General features: G+C 54.4%; 1 protein-coding gene across 2 annotated transcripts; it reads left to right on the top strand.

Moving 5' to 3' along the window:
* Positions 1-6,856: 6,856 nt before the first annotated feature.
* LOC141088250 (uncharacterized) lies at positions 6,857-16,642 on the top strand. 2 transcript variants are annotated; one of them, XM_073574256.1, is made up of 2 exons: positions 6,857-6,987; positions 10,396-16,642. In XM_073574256.1, exon 2 carries the CDS (start codon positions 13,953-13,955, stop codon positions 14,976-14,978), a length of 1,026 nt encoding a protein of 341 aa, XP_073430357.1. In that variant the 5' UTR covers positions 6,857-6,987; positions 10,396-13,952; the 3' UTR covers positions 14,979-16,642. The 2 variants fall into 2 exon arrangements, with proteins under 2 accessions (XP_073430357.1, XP_073430356.1); XM_073574255.1 differs by having other exon boundaries at positions 6,875-7,091.
* Positions 16,643-17,142: the final 500 nt, after the last annotated feature.

The raw sequence follows: 17,142 nt of genomic DNA, 5'->3' as shown, positions 1-17,142 counted from the left end.
TGCTTCTAACCTCCTTCGGAGGCTATTGAAGCATGCCAAAAGTAAAAAAAAAAAAAAAAAAAGAAAATGTTCAAAAAAAAATTAAAGAAACCTAAGTTCAAATCACCCCCCTTTCGCCCCAATCAAAATAAAACAGTAAAAAAAAAATCCCACATACACATTTTAGGTATCGCCGCGTTCAGAATCGCCCAATCTATCAATAAAAAAAAAAAGCATTAACCCAATCGCTGAACGGCGTAGTGAGAAAAAAATTAAAAACGCCAGAATTACGTTTTTTTGGTCGCCAAGACATTGCATTAAAATGCAATAACGGGCGAGCAAAAGAACATATCTGCACAAAAGTGGTATCATTAAAAACGTCAGCCCGGCACGGAAAAAATAAGCTGTCACCCGACCCCAGGTCATGAAAAATGGAGACGCTACGGGTCTCGGAAAATTGCGCAAGTTTTTTTTTTTTAGCAAACTTTGGAATTTTTTTTCACCACTTAGATAAAAGAGAACATAGACATGTTTGGTGTCTATGAACTCGTAATGACCTGGAGAATCATAATGGCAGGTCAGATTTAGCATCTAGTGAACTTGGGCCTCTTTCACACTTCCGTTTTTGACAATCAGTCAAGATCCGCCGATTTGGAAAAAAAATGGATCCGCTATTTTTCTTTGCGGATCCGTTTTTTTACCCATTGACTTTCATTAATGGCGGATCTTGACGGATTGCCGTCCGTTGCATCCGTTTTTGTTCGGATCCGCCAAAATGTTACTGTACGTCAACAGCCTCAAAGACTTCCAAACGGAGCTTGCAACGTTTTTTTGGCCAGCGGATCCTCCACACACTGATTTAACCCGAAATTCTGTCTGGGTGCCGGACAAAAAAAACAAAATCTCTCTCTCTTCTCTGTCTCCCCTTCCCGGCCAGTGGCTCCTTTAAAATTCTTCATTCTGCGGATCCGTCATAAAACGGATCCTATTGCATCCGTTCACATCAGTTACAGACGGATCCGCTTTTCCGCCCTTTTGGCGGATTTTGACTGATGCAAATAACTGAAGTGTGAAAGAGGCCTTAGCAAAAAACAAGTGTGGGATTGCACTTTTTTGGCAATTTTACCGCACTTGGAATTTTTTTCCCCGTTTTCGAGTACACGACATGGTAAAACCAATGGTGTCATTTAAAAGTACAACTCGTCCCGCAAAAAATAAGCCCTCACATGGCCATAGTGACGGAAAAATAAAAAAGTTATGGCTCTGGAAAGAAGGGGAGGGAAAAATTAAAATGCAAAACCAAAAATACCCCATGGTCGTTAAGGGGTTAAGTACTTTTTAGTGGTAAAAATGTAATTTGCCTCAAATTTGTCAGTTATACAAGGCTAATAGGTGGAACTGGACCGCACAATGGGGGTCCTTTTAACCCCCTCTTAGCCACATAGATGCCTAGACCCTTATTATTTAATGGTCCAATCAACCCCGATCGGCTCCAAAATCAGTTGGGGCCGACATAATATGCAGCTGTCGCCTGCGGGGGGCACTATTCACTTATTGCTGATCATAGTTTTAAAACAGAGATCTGGAATAAGGCCTCTTGACGACCAATGGTTTAATGCGCTGCTGTACTATATACATAAACACAAACTCAGCTCCACTATATCTATATCACGTGTCTGCAAGCAGCTCAGCATCACATCAATGTTACACATGCACGGCTCAGCCGTATCCACGTTACACACGCACGGCTCCGCTGTATCCACGTTACACACAGACACGGCCCCGCGTTACACACACGGCTCCGCTGTATCCACGTTACGCACGCACGGCTCCGCTGTACCCACGTTACACACACACGGCCCCGCTGTACCCACGTTACACACACACACGGCCCCGCGTTACACGCACAGCTCCGCTGTACCCACGTTACGCACGCACGGCTCCGCTGTACCGTTACACGCACGGCTCCGCTGTACCCACGTTACACACACGGCCCCGCTGTACCCAAGTTACGCACACACACACGGCCCCGCGTTACAGACAGGGCTCCGATGTACCCACGTTGCACACAGACACGGCCCCGCGTTACACACACGGCTCCGCTGTACGCACGTTACGCACGCACGGCCCCGCTGTACCCACGTTACACACACGCATGGCTCCGCTGTACACACGTTACACACACGCACGGCTCCGCTATACCCACGTTACACACACGGCCCCGCTGTACCCACGTTACGTACGCACGGCTCCGCTGTACCCACGTTACACGCACGGCTCCGCTATACCCACGTTACACACACGGCCCCGCTGTACCCACGTTACACACACACAGCCCCGCTGTACCCACGTTACACACACGCACGGCCCCGCTGTACCCACGTTACACACACGCACCGCTCCGCTGTACCCACGTTACACACACGCACGGCTCTGCTGTACCCACATTACACACACACACGGCTCCGCTGTACACAGGTTACGTACACACGTTACGCACGCACGGCTCCGCTGTATCCACGTTACGCACGCACGGCTCCGCTGTACACAAGTCACACACGCACGGCTCCGCTGTACCCACGTTACACACGGCTCCGCTGTACCCACGTTACACACGCACGGCTCCGCTGTACCCACGTTACGCACGCACGGCTCCGCTGTACCCACGTTACGCACACACGGCTCCGCTGTACCCACGTTACACACGCACACGGCTCCGCTGTATCCACGTTACACACACACATGGCTCCGCTGTACCCACATTACACACACACACGGCTCCGCTGTACACAGGTTACGTACACACGTTACGCACGCACGGCTCCGCTGTATCCACGTTACGCACGCACGGCTCCGCTGTACCCACGTTACACACACACGGCCCCGCTGTACCCACGTTACACACACACACGGCCCCGCGTTACACGCACAGCTCCGCTGTACCCACGTTACGCACGCACGGCTCCGCTGTACCCACGTTACACACACGGCCCCGCTGTACCCACGTTACGCACACACACACGGCCCCGCGTTACACACACGGCTCCGCTGTACCCACGTTGCACACAGACACGGCCCCGCGTTACACACACGGCTCCGCTGTACGCACGTTACGCACGCACGGCCCCGCTGTACCCACGTTACACACACGCATGGCTCCGCTGTACACACGTTACACACACGCACGGCTCCGCTATACCCACGTTACACACACGGCCCCGCTGTACCCACGTTACGTACGCACGGCTCCGCTGTACCCACGTTACACGCACGGCTCCGCTATACCCACGTTACACACACGGCCCCGCTGTACCCACGTTACACACACACAGCCCCGCTGTACCCACGTTACACACACGCACGGCCCCGCTGTACCCACGTTACACACACGCACCGCTCCGCTGTACCCACGTTACACACACGCACGGCTCTGCTGTACCCACATTACACACACACACGGCTCCGCTGTACACAGGTTACGTACACACGTTACGCACGCACGGCTCCGCTGTATCCACGTTACGCACGCACGGCTCCGCTGTACACAAGTCACACACGCACGGCTCCGCTGTACCCACGTTACACACGGCTCCGCTGTACCCACGTTACACACGCACGGCTCCGCTGTACCCACGTTACGCACGCACGGCTCCGCTGTACCCACGTTACGCACACACGGCTCCGCTGTACCCACGTTACACACGCACACGGCTCCGCTGTATCCACGTTACACACACACATGGCTCCGCTGTACCCACATTACACACACACACGGCTCCGCTGTACACAGGTTACGTACACACGTTACGCACGCACGGCTCCGCTGTATCCACGTTACGCACGCACGGCTCCGCTGTACACAAGTCACACACGCACGGCTCCGCTGTACCCACGCTACACACGGCTCCGCTGTACCCACGTTACGCACGCACGGCTCCGCTGTACACACGTTACGCACGCACGGCTCCGCTGTACCCACGTTACGCACGCACGGCTCCGCTGTACCCACGTTACACACGCACACGGCTCCGCTGTATCCACGTTACACACACACATGGCTCCGCTGTACCCACGTTACGCACGCACGGCTCCGCTGTACACACGTTACGCACGCACGGCTCCGCTGTACCCACGTTACGCACGCACACGGCTCCGCTGTACCCACGTTACACACACACACGGCTCCGCTGTATCCACGTTACGCACACACGGCTCCGCTGTATCCACGTTACGCACACACGGCTCCGCTGTACCCACGTTACACACACACACACGGCCCCGCTGTACCCACGTTACACACACACACGGCCCCGCGTTACACGCACAGCTCCGCTGTACCCACGTTACGCACGCACGGCTCCGCTGTACCCACGTTACACGCACGGCCCCGCTGTACCCACGTTACACACACACACGGCCCCGCGTTACACACACGGCTCCGCTGTACCCACGTTACACACAGACACGGTCCCGCGTTACACACACGGCTCCGCTGTACCCACGTTACGCACGCACGGCCCCGCTGTACCCACGTTACACACACGCATGGCTCCGCTGTACACACGTTACACACACGCACGGCTCCGCTATACCCACGTTACACACACGGCCCCGCTGTACCCACGTTACGCACGCACGGCTCGGCTGTACCCACGTTACACGCACGGCTCCGCTATACCCACGTTACACGCACGGCCCCGCTGTACCCACGTTACACACACACAGCCCCGCTGTACCCACGTTACACACACGCACGGCCCCGCTGTACCCACGTTACACACACGCACCGCTCCGCTGTACCCACGTTACACACACGCACGGCTCTGCTGTACCCACATTACACACACACACGGCTCCGCTGTACACAGGTTACGTACACACGTTACGCACGCACGGCTCCGCTGTATCCACGTTACGCACGCAAGGCTCCGCTGTACACAAGTCACACACGCACGGCTCCGCTGTACCCACGTTACACACGGCTCCGCTGTACCCACGTTACACACGCACGGCTCCGCTGTACACACGTTACGCACGCACGGCTCCGCTGTACCCACGTTACGCACACACGGCTCCGCTGTACCGTTACACACGCACACGGCTCCGCTGTATCCACGTTACACACACACATGGCTCCGCTGTACCCACATTACACACACACACGGCTCCGCTGTACACAGGTTACGTACACACGTTACGCACGCACGGCTCCGCTGTATCCACGTTACGCACGCACGGCTCCGCTGTACACAAGTCACACACGCACGGCTCCGCTGTACCCACGTTACACACGGCTCCGCTGTACCCACGTTACGCATGGCTCCGCTGTACACACGTTACGCACGCACGGCTCCGCTGTACCCACGTTACGCACACACGGCTCCGCTGTACCGTTACACACGCACACGGCTCCGCTGTATCCACGTTACACACACACATGGCTCCGCTGTACCCACGTTACGCACGACTCCGCTGTACACACGTTACGCACGCACGGCTCCGCTGTACCCACGTTACGCACGCACACGGCTCCGCTGTACCCACGTTACACACACACACGGCTCCGCTGTACACACGTTACGCACGCACGGCTCCGCCGTACCCACGTTACACACACGGCTCCGCTGTACACACGTTACGCACGCACTGCTCCGCTGTACCCACGTTACACACACACACACGGCTCCGCTGTACACACGTTACGCACGCACGGCTGCGCTGTACCCACGTTACGCACGCACGGCTCCGCTGTACCCACGTTACACACACACGGCTCCGCTGTACACACGTTACGCACGCACGGCTCCGCTGTACACACGTTACGCACGCACGGCTCCGCCGTACCCACGTTACGCACGCACGGCTCCGCCGTACCCACGTTACACACACGGCTCCGCTGTACACACGTTACGCACGCACACGGCTCCGCCGTACCCACGTTACGCACGCACGGCTCCGCCGTACCCACGTTACACACACGGCTCCGCTGTACACACGTTACGCACGCACGGCTCCGCTGTACCCACGTTACACACACACACACACGGCTCCGCTGTACACACGTTACGCACGCACGGCTCCGCTATACCCACGTTACACACACGGCTCCGCTGTACACACGTTACGCACGCATGGCTCCGCTGTACCCACGTTACGCACACACACGGCTCCGCTGTACACACGGTACGCACGCACGGCTCCGCTGTACACACGTTACGCACGCACGGCTCCGCCGTACCCACGTTACGCACGCACGGCTCCGCCGTACCCACGTTACACACACGGCTCCGCTATACACACGTTACGCACGCACGCATACGGGTCCGCCGTACCCACGTTACACACACGGCTCCGCTGTACACACGTTACACACACACGGCTCCGCTGTACACACGTTACGCACGCACGCATACGGGTCCGCCGTACCCACGTTACACGCACGGCTCCGCTGTACCCACGTTACACACACACGGCTCCGCTGTACACACGTTACGCACGCACGGCTCCGCTGTACCCACGTTACACACACGGCTCCGCTGTACACACGTTACGCACGCACGCACACGGCTCCGCCGTACCCACGTTACACACACGGCTCCGCTGTACCCACGTTACACACACACACACGGCTCCGCTGTACACACGTTACGCACGCACGGCTCCGCCGTACCCACGTTACACACACGGCTCCGCTGTACCCACGTTACACACACGGCTCCGCTGTACACACGTTACGCACGCACGCACACGGCTCCGCCGTACCCACGTTACGCACGCACGGCTCCGCCGTACCCACGTTACGCACGCACGGCCCCACTTCGTCTCATACACAACTCCGCATGCGCACTGCACCACGTGACAACCACTTTCCCCAGAGATCACGGTAGAGGCTAAATCCAAGTCGGCTAAAGGACCTCTGCTGACGTCATGCCCATGTGACCACAAGGGGCGGGGCCTCTTCCTCCACATAGAGCAGCAGAGCAGGCAGAGGAAGCTGCGGATGTCATGGTGGGAATTGGAGCATTTTGTGCGGTATTTGGAGTGGTTTGGGGTCATTCTCCGTAGAGCACGTGTCATAGCGGGATTTGGAGTGTTTTGGGGTCACAGATCAGGTAGGTGGATGTTCATGCAAGAGCTGGGAGTCTGCCTGGGGAGAAGGGGGTGATGTTGCTTTCACGGGGCTGCATGTGCATGCTTGAGGGGGGGTCTCCATGGGAGAAGGGGGTGATGTTGCTTGCATGGGGCTGCATGTGCATGCTGGAGGGGGGGTCTGCCTGGGAGAAGGGGGTAATGTTGCTTGCATGGGGCTGCATGTGCATGCTGGAGGGGGGGTCTGCCTGGGGAGAAGGGGGTGATGTTGCTTGCATGGGGCTGCATGTGCATGCTGGAGGGGGGGTCTGCCTGGGAGAAGGGGGTAATGTTGCTTGCATGGGGCTGCATGTGCATGCTGGAGGGGGGGTCTGCCTGGGGAGAAGGGGGTGATGTTGCTTGCATGGGGCTGCATGTGCATGCTGGAGGGTGGGTCTGCTTGGGGAGAAGGGGGTAATGTTGCTTGCATGGGGCTGCATGTGCATGCTGGAGGGTGGGTCTGCTTGGGGAGAAGGGGGTAATGTTGCTTGCATGGGGCTGCATGTGCATTCTGGGTGGTCTGCCTGGGGAGGAGTGATGTTGCTTGCATGGGGCTGCATGTGCTTGCTGGAGGGCGGGATGCCTGGGGAGAAGGGGGTAATGTTGCTTGCATGGGGATGCATGCTGGAGGGGGGGTCTGCCTGGGGAGAAGGGGGTGATGTTGCTTGCATGGGGGTGCATGCTGGAGGGGGGGTCTGCCTGGGGAGAAGGGGGTAATGTTGCTTGCATGGGGGTGCATGCTGGAGGGGGGGTCTGCCTGGGGAGAAGGGGGTGATGTTGCTTGCATGGGGCTGCATGTGCATGCTGGAGGGTGGGTCTGCTTGGGGAGAAGGGGGTAATGTTGCTTGCATGGGGCTGCATGTGCATTCTGGGTGGTCTGCCTGGGGAGGAGTGATGTTGCTTGCATGGGGCTGCATGTGCTTGCTGGAGGGGGTCTGCCTGGGAGAAGGGGGTGATGTTGCTTGCATGGGGCTGCATGGGCATGCTGGAGGGGGTCTGCTTGGGGTGAAGGGTGATGTTGCTTGCATGGGGCTGCATGTGCATGCTGGGTGGTCTGCCTGGGGAGAAAGGGGTGATGTTGAGTTCCTGCTGGAAGGCGGTCTGCTTGGGGAGAAGGGTGATGTTGCTTGCATGGGGCTGCATGCTGGGTGGTCTGCCTGGGGAGAAGGGGGTTTTGTTGCTTGCATGGGACTGCGTGTGTATGCTGGAGGGGGGGTCTGCCTGGGGAGAAGCGCGTGTTGTTGCTTGAATGGGGCTGCATGCTGGAGGCGTGTCTGCCTGGGGAGAAGGGGGTGATGTTGCTTGCATGGGGCTGCGTTTGCCTGTGGAGAAGGGGGTGATGTTGCTTGCATGGGGCTGCATGTGCATGCTGGATGGGGGGGTCTGACTGGGAGAAGGGGGTGATGTTGCTTCTCCCCAGGCAGACCACCCAGCATGTGCTTTCTGGGTGGTCTGCCTGGGGAGAAGGAGTGATGGGGCTGCATGTGCATGCTGGAGGGGGGGATGCTTTGGGAGAACGGGGTGATGGTGCTTGCATGGGGCTGCATGCTGGAGGGGGGGATGCTTTGGGAGAAGGGGGTGATGTTGCTTGCATGGGGCTACATGTGCATGCGTGAGGGGGGTCTGCCTGGGGAGAAGGGGGTGATGTTGCTTGTATGGGGCTGCATGTGCATGCTGGAGGGGGGGGTCTGCCTGGGGAGAAGTGGGTGATGCTTGCATGGGGCTGCATATGCATGTTGGAGGGGGGTCTGTCTGGGGAGAAGGGGGTGATGTTGCTTGCATGGGGCTGCTTGTGCATGCTGGAGGGGGGATCTGGCTAGGGATAAGGGAGTGATGATGCTTGCATGGCGCTGCATGTGCATGCTGGAGGGGGGGGGTCTGGCTAGGGAGAAGGGAGTGATGATGCTTGCATGGCGCTGCATGTGCATGCTGGAGGGGGGTCTGCCTGTCGAGAAGGGAGTGATGAATCTTGCATGGGGCTTCATGTGCATGCTGGAGGGGTCTACCTGGAAGAAGGGGGTGATGTTGCTTGCATGCGGCTGCATGTGCTTTCTGGGTGGTCTGCCTGGGGAGAAGGAGTGATGTTGCTTGCATGGTGCTGCATGTGCATGCTGGAGGGCGGGCTGCCTGGGGAGAGCTGGGTGATGATGCTTGCATGGGGCTGCATGCTGGAGGGGGTCTGCCTGGGAGAAGGGGGTGATGTTGCTTGCATGGGGCTGCATGTGCATTCTGGAGGGGGTCTGCCTGGGAGAAGGGGGTGGTGTTGCTTGCATGGGGCTGCATGTGCATGCTGGGGGGGAGTCTGCCTGGGCAGAAGGGGGTGATGTTGCTTGCATGGGGCTGCATGTGCGTTATGGGGGGTGGTCTGCCTGGGGAGAAGGGAGTGATGATGCTTGAATGGGGCTGGATGCTGGAGCGGATCTGCCTGGGAGAAGGCGGTGATGTTGCTTGCATGGGGCTGCATGTGCATGCTGGAGGGCGGTCTGCCTGGGGAGAACGGGGTGATGATGCTTGCATGTGGCTGCATGCTGCAGGGGGTCTGCCTTGGAGAAGGGGGTGATGTTGCTTGCATGGGGCTGCATGTGCATGCTGGAGGGGAGTCTGCGTGGGGAGAATGGGGTGATGCTTGCATGGGGCTGCATGTGCATGCTGGAGGGGGGTCTGCCTGGGGAGAAGAGGGTGATGATGCTTGCATGGGGCTGCATGTGCATGCTGGAGGGGGGGTGTGCCTGGGGAGAAGAGGGTGATGTTGCTTGCATGGGGCTGCATGTTCATACTGGAGGGGGGGGTCTGCCTGGGGAGAAGAGGGTGATGTTGCTTGCTTGGGGCTACGTGCGCATGCTGAAGGGGGGTCTGCCTGGGAAGAAGGGGGTGATGTTGCTTGCTTGGGGCTGCGTGCGCATGCTGAAGGGGGGGTCTGCCTGGGAAGAAGGGGATGATGTTGCTTGCATGGGACTGCATGCTGGGAGTCTGACTGGGGAAGTGGGTGTAGGTTGCATGGGACTTCGTGCTCGGGGTCTGCCTAGGGAAGGAAGTACGCTGCCGCTGTAACCAAGGTTTTCCCCCGGCGCTGCACCTTTAAGGCTAGGGCCCCCCTGTTTTGGTCGCTGTGACGTGGTAGTGGGCTTCATACAGTCTGATCAGAATGTAAAGTAATAACCTCATGTTCAGGTTGTACATTTTAGCTGATTGGCATTAGATCACGGTGTGAATATTGGGAAGGGCGGCCGTGGCTTTTTGTACCTTAGGCAAGATTTTACTTACATAAATGTCTTTATTTTCTTCTAGGTGTTGTGGGTTTCCTCCATCTTCTCTCGCCGTGCCCTCCACAGTAACCTCTTTGGATGCCAATTCTTCATTTGTCATCTCTCCACCAAGTGGAGTGCTGGTGCCTCCACCATCCATGTTCTGCCAAAATAGGTGTGACCCAGCGCCACTCCGATGTCCAATTGAGGAGTCTAAGATCTCTGAAATTATCCTCCCCTCTTCCGACGGCTTGCTAGGGTTGGTCCTGTGGGGGTCTACCACCTTTTGATTTCCTTTGTCCAATATTTAGTTCTCACCTTTACCATAGTTGCCTTACACTGTCTGTACTTTGATGCTTCTCTATGTCTTTTTTTGGGGCTTTGTTTTATGTTTTTTTTTTTGTTTTGTTTTATGGGTCATCCTAGGACGTGTTATCTATGGCATAGGGCCCACCTAGATCCCCTTCCCTTTACTCATTTTCATGTCCTATAGTGTATTCAATGAGAAATTAATTTTGTGTTAAGTAATGCAATACAATTTCTCCTACGCCTCATTGGGGGACACAGACAGAGGGTGTTATGCTGCTTGCCACTAGGAAGACACTAAGTAAACCAGAAAAAAATGTAACTCCTCCCCTGCAGTATACACCCTCTCGCTGGAGGAGATTTCTCCAGTTCTTGCTTAGTGTCTGTAGGAGGCACTTGGATCTGGCTTCAGACCCCACCGTTTTTTCCTTTTTGATTTTTCTGTAATTTTTTAATTAACGGAGTGAAGGGGGCGACTGTTCCTTTCTACGGCCCGCTCTCCCCTGAACCAGCAACAGGCAAGCACGCGGAGTATACCTCCCCGTACACTTTCCTGCGACAAACGGGGCTGACTCCTCTGGCGATGCTTCCTTTACGGTCCCGGTAATCCACAGATACGAGGGCACGAGGAGGGCTCTGGAGCGCGACAGACGAAGCATGGAGTGCAATGGAAAAGACTGGAACAGCGCTTCCGAATGCCCTAAATCATCCCCATAGCTCTCCATCCCCCTGCCCATAGGGAGGATCGATTGAGCATACCCCTTTAAGAACGACTCCAGCTCTGCTACATCAGCCCAGGAGGATGAGAAGACCTGCATGGATGGCCCCGGACAGCGTGGCCGGCCTGAGCACTGGAGTAGAGGTATGGGGTCGGGTCCTGTTTCATGGGAGAGGTGCTGACTTTGTCTCAGCGGAGGTGCACAGGCGCCCCCCCAAACTCGGCGCTTACCGCGGGTAGGCCAAAAATGTAGTACCCGGCTTTTCCGGCCTACTAGACCGCAATTTGAATAACGCCACACACGCTTGCGCCGCTGTCCCCCCTCCTTGGCGCCTCTCGTCCCTTACGAGACGCGCAATCCTAGTCTCGGGGGGCCATGTCATTTACTTCAGCCTTCTCTGGACTCGGAATGTGTGGCGCGCACTCTGCTGGATATCGGGTGACACCACAGGGCCACCGCTATTCCTCCCGGGGACACCGCATAGGAACAAAGCTTAACCCCTTCTCGGCACATTCCCTGCAGCTGCAGACCAGACTCTGCTTTTAACCCTTTCAGGAGCGCTATGTCTCAATCTAAGGAGGCTAAACGGGCTGCTAAGAAGAACGCCGCGTTTTTTACCTTGTGTACCACTTGCAAGACTGCCTTGCCCAGTGCCCAGACTAATCCCTTATGCACGGGCTGTGACCCGGCTTGCGCTCAAACGTCCCTCGCCGGCACCGCTGCTGACGGATTTCCTGCGTTTAATCCCCTGAGTGGGCTACGTCCCTGTCACGGTCGGTGGAGTCACTTACCCAGGCTATAGACTCACTCAGGGAGACCTCTTTAAGGCAGAAAGCGTCTTTACCTCCCGAGGAGGGCTCTGGCGACGGCCGGGAACTGTCCACCAGCAGGGGCCGTACTCGTTCAAGGGATGGTCAGGTCTCTAGAAAGCGGACCCATGACGCGTCCTCTAGTCACGCTTCAGCATCGGCGAGTTCTGTCTCTCGCTCTCCCTCTCCTAATGTTCGCAGCGAGCACGACTCTGAATTCGAATCTGAAACGTCAGCCCCTCAGAATCCCCCAAATGACCAAAAGTCGCTTGATTCTCTTATAGAATCAGTCAACAGGATTCTGGAGTTGGATAAGGAAAATATTCCCGCTCCAGCACACGCTATCTCATTTAAGAGAACCAAACGTGTATACAGGTTATTTATCAGCCATCCGGAGTTTAAGGACATTGTCCAGAAACATAGGGATCGGCCACATAAGCGGTTCACAGGGCAAAAGTATACTGAGGCAAAATACCCTTTTGTTCCAGACCTAATGAAGGATTGGTTACAGTCCCCTTTGGTGGACCCTCCTGTATCGCGTCTTGCTTTTAAAACGCTCCTATCCGTTTGTGAGGGCTCCTCAGAAACCCCTCCGATCGTCAAATTGACTACCTTGCCCGCTCAGTTTTTGAACCTTCAGGAGTGGCGCTTTTTTCATCTTTCGCGGCGACTTGGGTCACTAAGGCAATTAGCCGCTTGGGCATAAGTCTTAATTACAGCCTTCCAGGGCACCAGTCTTCCTCCGGAGGCAACCAGTGTCGCCAGGCAGATAATTCACGCAGCGGACTTTGTAGTGCACGCTTCTTTAGATGCCGCCAATTGCGCTGCTCAAACTGCCGCTAATGCGATCTTCATTAGAAGAGCCCTATGGCTCAGCGACTGGCGGGCAGATGCCACATCTAAAAGATCGTTTACTTCTCTGCCCTATCAAACTGGTCATCTTTTTGGAGAGAAACTGGACCAGCTCATTTCTGATACTACCGGGGGAAAAAGTAAATTCCTTCCTCAACAAAAGGCTGTTCGGCCATTTCGGAACCAACAGCCGACGCGCTTTCGATCTCTTCGCAACAACTCCAGTTGGTCCTCTTCTACAGTCTCTTCCGGTTCAGGTCGGTCCCCGCGAGGAGACAGAGGATCCCAGACCTAACCGCTCTTGGAAGCCCAGGCCTAGGGCATCTGGATCTAGAGGAGCCAGATCTCGTAGATCTTCTACGCAATGACTTGCAGTATCCGGCGGACACCGACAAAATAGGCGGTCGTCTACTTTCCTTCAGTCACACCTGGCTCGCGGTCGTCAACAACAAGTGGGTTAGGGAGCTGGTGGCCTCCGGATACGAGATGTCTTTTTCTTGGGGGGGGGGGGGGGGGGGAAGAAAATTCTAAGAGCATTCCTTCGGGCTGTTCGGGCTCTGCAAAGGAACGGAATCATCATTCCGGTCCCTCAGCACGAAAGGTTCAGGGGTTTTTATTCAAACCTTTTTGTGGTTTCAAAGAAGGACGGGACGATGCGGCCCATTCTGGATCTCAAACTGTTAAGTCAGTTTGTCAAGGTACGGAGATTCCGAATGGAATCTCTCTGATCAGTTGTCGCTTCCATGGAATAAGGAGAGTTCCTAGCATCCATCGACATCAAGGACGCTTACCTTCACATTCCGATCTGCCCTTCCCACCAACATTTCCTGCATTTTGCAATTCATAAGGAACACTTCCAGTTCGTTGCCTTGCCCTTCGGACTCGCCACCACCTCCAGGGTCATTACCAAGGTCATGGCGACTGTCATGGCCATTCTCCACACTCGGGGAGTGGTGGTGTTACCATACCTGGACAACCTGCTCATCAAGGGTCTGTCCCTTCCAGCCTGCAAGGAATCCGTGGATATAACAGTAAATACACTTTCTCGCCTGGGATGGCAGATAAAAAAGTCTTTCCCAAAACCGGCTCAACAGATTTCCTTTTTAGGAATGATCTTGAACACTTCCCGCGGGTTGGTCATTCTCCCTCCAGTAAAGACCCTAGCCTTACAACAGGCAGCGCGGACTTTTTCCCGACCGACTTCTCATACCATTCGTTTCAGCATGAGAGTTCTCGGAAAGCTGGTGGCAGCGATTGAAGCAGTCCCAATCGCACAGTTCCATCTCCGTCCCTTACAATATGCGTTGCTGTTAGCTTGGGACAAGAACCCGTTCTCCCTGGACCGTCGGTTCCTTCTTTCTGTCCCTGCGGGTCACATAAGCCCTCAAGTGGTGGACACTGAAGTCCTCCCTAAATCAAGGGAGGTCTTTTTTCCCAGTAAGATGGTTAGTAGTAACCACCGACGTAAGTCTTCTAGGCTGGGGTGTGGTCTTTCGTCACCACACGGCACAGGGTTGTTGGTCAACTCGAGAGTCACGTCTCCCCATCAACATTTTGGAGATACGAGCGATCAGGTTAGCTCTATGGAGTTTCCACCATCTCCTCGCAGGTCAACCCATCAGGATCCAATCCGACAACGCCAAGACTGTAGCGTATATCAACCGCCAGGGAGGTACTCTGAGCAGGATGGCCATGCACGAAGTGAGTCACATCCTCCATTGGGCCGAGACCAACCATTCGCCCATCTCAGCAATCCACATCCTGGGCGTAAAGAATTGGGCGGCAGATTTTCTCAGTCACCAAGGCCTTGCCGCGGGAGAGTGGTCTCTTCATCCGGAAGTCTTTCAGCAGATTTGTTATCGTTGGGGGACTCCGGATGTGGATATCATGGCCTCAAGACTAAACAACAAGGTTCCTCAATTCATTGCCCGATCGCGTGATCCATGCGCCATCGGTGCGGATGCCCTAGTTCTGCCGTGGCACCGGTTCCCGTACATCTTTCCCCCTCTTCCCTTGCTTCCGAGGGTCATCAGAATGGAAAGAGTACCAGTGATCCTAGTCGCGCCAGATTGGCCGCGCCGAGCATTGTACGCAGAACTAATACAACTAGTCGCCGACGTACCCTGGCGACTTCCAGATCGCATGGATCTACTCTCGCAGGCCCTGATTTACCACCAGGAGTACGGGGACCTGTCTTTGACGGCGTAGCCGTTGAATCTTAGATTTTAGCACAGGCTGGGTTATTATAAAAATAAATTTTTTATTTCTATAGCGCCGACATATTCCGCAGCACTTTACATTTCAGAGGGGATTTGTAGAGACAGTAGACATTACAGCATAACAATAATCACATAGATTATAACAAATACCAAGAGGAATGAGGGCCCTGCTCGCAAGCTTACAGTCTATGAGGAAAGAGGTAGACATGAAAGGTGGGTGGTAACAGTTGCCCTGATTGTATGGACCAGCCATAATGTTAAGCGTGTGACAGTACAGACACAGAGGGCTAATGGATGCATAAAGCATGTGGGATCATGATGCGGGGAACCTGGTTATGGTGAAACTTTTGGGTTCTCTCATGATGTGATTTCCACCATGATTAGTGCTAGGAAGCCTGTGTCCATGCGCATCTATCACTGCACCTGGAAAACCTTCTTTTCGTGGTGCAAGGATCATGGTCGATCCCCCTCTGGTGTTTTCCATTCCGGCCATATTGGAATTCCTTCAATCCGTATTAAAGTCTAATAAGTCATGTCAGACTAACTTAATTTCCTTCTATGATGGAATCACTGATTGGGTGGATCAAGGAAATGCTGTAGATATAGTATATCTTGACTTCAGCAAAGCATTTGACGAAGTATCTCATACAATCCTTATTGAAAAAATGACCAAGTATGGAATGGACAAGGCAACTGTTAGGTGGATTCATAACTGGCTTAGCGATCGGATCCAAAGAGTGGTCGTAAATGGCTGCACATCCAGTTGGAAGAATGTCTCAAGTGGGGTAGCACAGGGCTCTGTCCTGGGCCCTGTATTGTTCAACATCTTTACCCTCAATTCCTTCATCTAAATCGTTGATAAATTGATTAAATTTGCTGATGACACAAAGCTAGGAGGGATAGCTAATACTAGAGAAGAGAGAGAGAGGATTCAAAAAGATATAAATAAACTGGAGAAGTGGGCAGCAAATAACAGAATGGATTTTAACAGGGAAAAATGCAAAGGACTACATCTGGGCAATAAAAATGAAAAAAGCATATACAGAATGGAAGGAATAGGGCTAAGCAACAGCACATGTGAAAAAGACTTGGGTATACTAATAGATCACAGACTGAATATGAGTCAACAGTGTGATGCAGCAGCAAAAAAGGCAAATGCAATTCTAGGATGTATTAACAAGCATACAGTCTAGATCACATGAAGTCATTATTTCCCTCTACTCCTCTTTGGTCAGACCTCATTTGGAATATTGTGTCCAGTTTTGGGCACCACATTTTAAAAAAGACATCAACAAACTGGAGCAAGTTCAGAAAAGAGCGACCAGAATGGTGACCGGTCTGCAAACCCTGTCTTATGAGGAAAGGTTGCAGGATTTGGGAATGTTTAGTTTGCAAAAGAGAAGACTGAGAGGAGACTTAATAGCTGTCTACAAATATCTAAAGGGCTGTCACATTGTAGAAGGATCAACTTTATTCTCATTTGCACAAGGAAAGACTAGAAGCAATGGGATGAAACTGAATGGGAGGAGACACAGATTAGATATTAGAAAAAACTTTTTGACAGAGTGATCAATGAGTGGAACAAGCTGCCACGAGAAGTGGTGAGTTCTCCTTTAATGGAAGTCTTCAAACAGAGGCTGGACAGACATCTGACTGGGATGATTTAGCGAATCCTGCTTTGAGCAGGGGTTCGACCAGATGGCCCAGGAGGTCCCTTCCAACTCTACGATTCTATGAAAGTCAGGCCTCACACTTAGCTCGCTCAAAGGCCAAATTTCGGCCTTGTTAGTGCTATTCCAACGCAAAATTGCCACCAAACTTCAGGTCAAGACGTTCATTCAGGGACTTTCCCATGTGGGGCCTCCTTATAGAAGGCCATTGTAAT

This window comes from Dendrobates tinctorius, unplaced genomic scaffold, assembly GCF_039654945.1.
Source record: "Dendrobates tinctorius isolate UK_male_01 unplaced genomic scaffold, ASM3965494v1 ptg000038l, whole genome shotgun sequence".
NCBI lineage: Eukaryota > Metazoa > Chordata > Amphibia > Anura > Dendrobatidae > Dendrobates > Dendrobates tinctorius.
The sequence above is the reverse complement of the archived record's forward strand: the minus strand, read 5'-3'. Positions and strand labels throughout refer to the sequence as shown.

Bases quoted from the DNA above. Each gene is read 5' to 3' on its own strand.
- LOC141088250 (XM_073574256.1), top strand. From the start codon at position 13,953: ATGGCGACTGTCATGGCCATTCTCCACACTCGGGGAGTGGTGGTGTTA.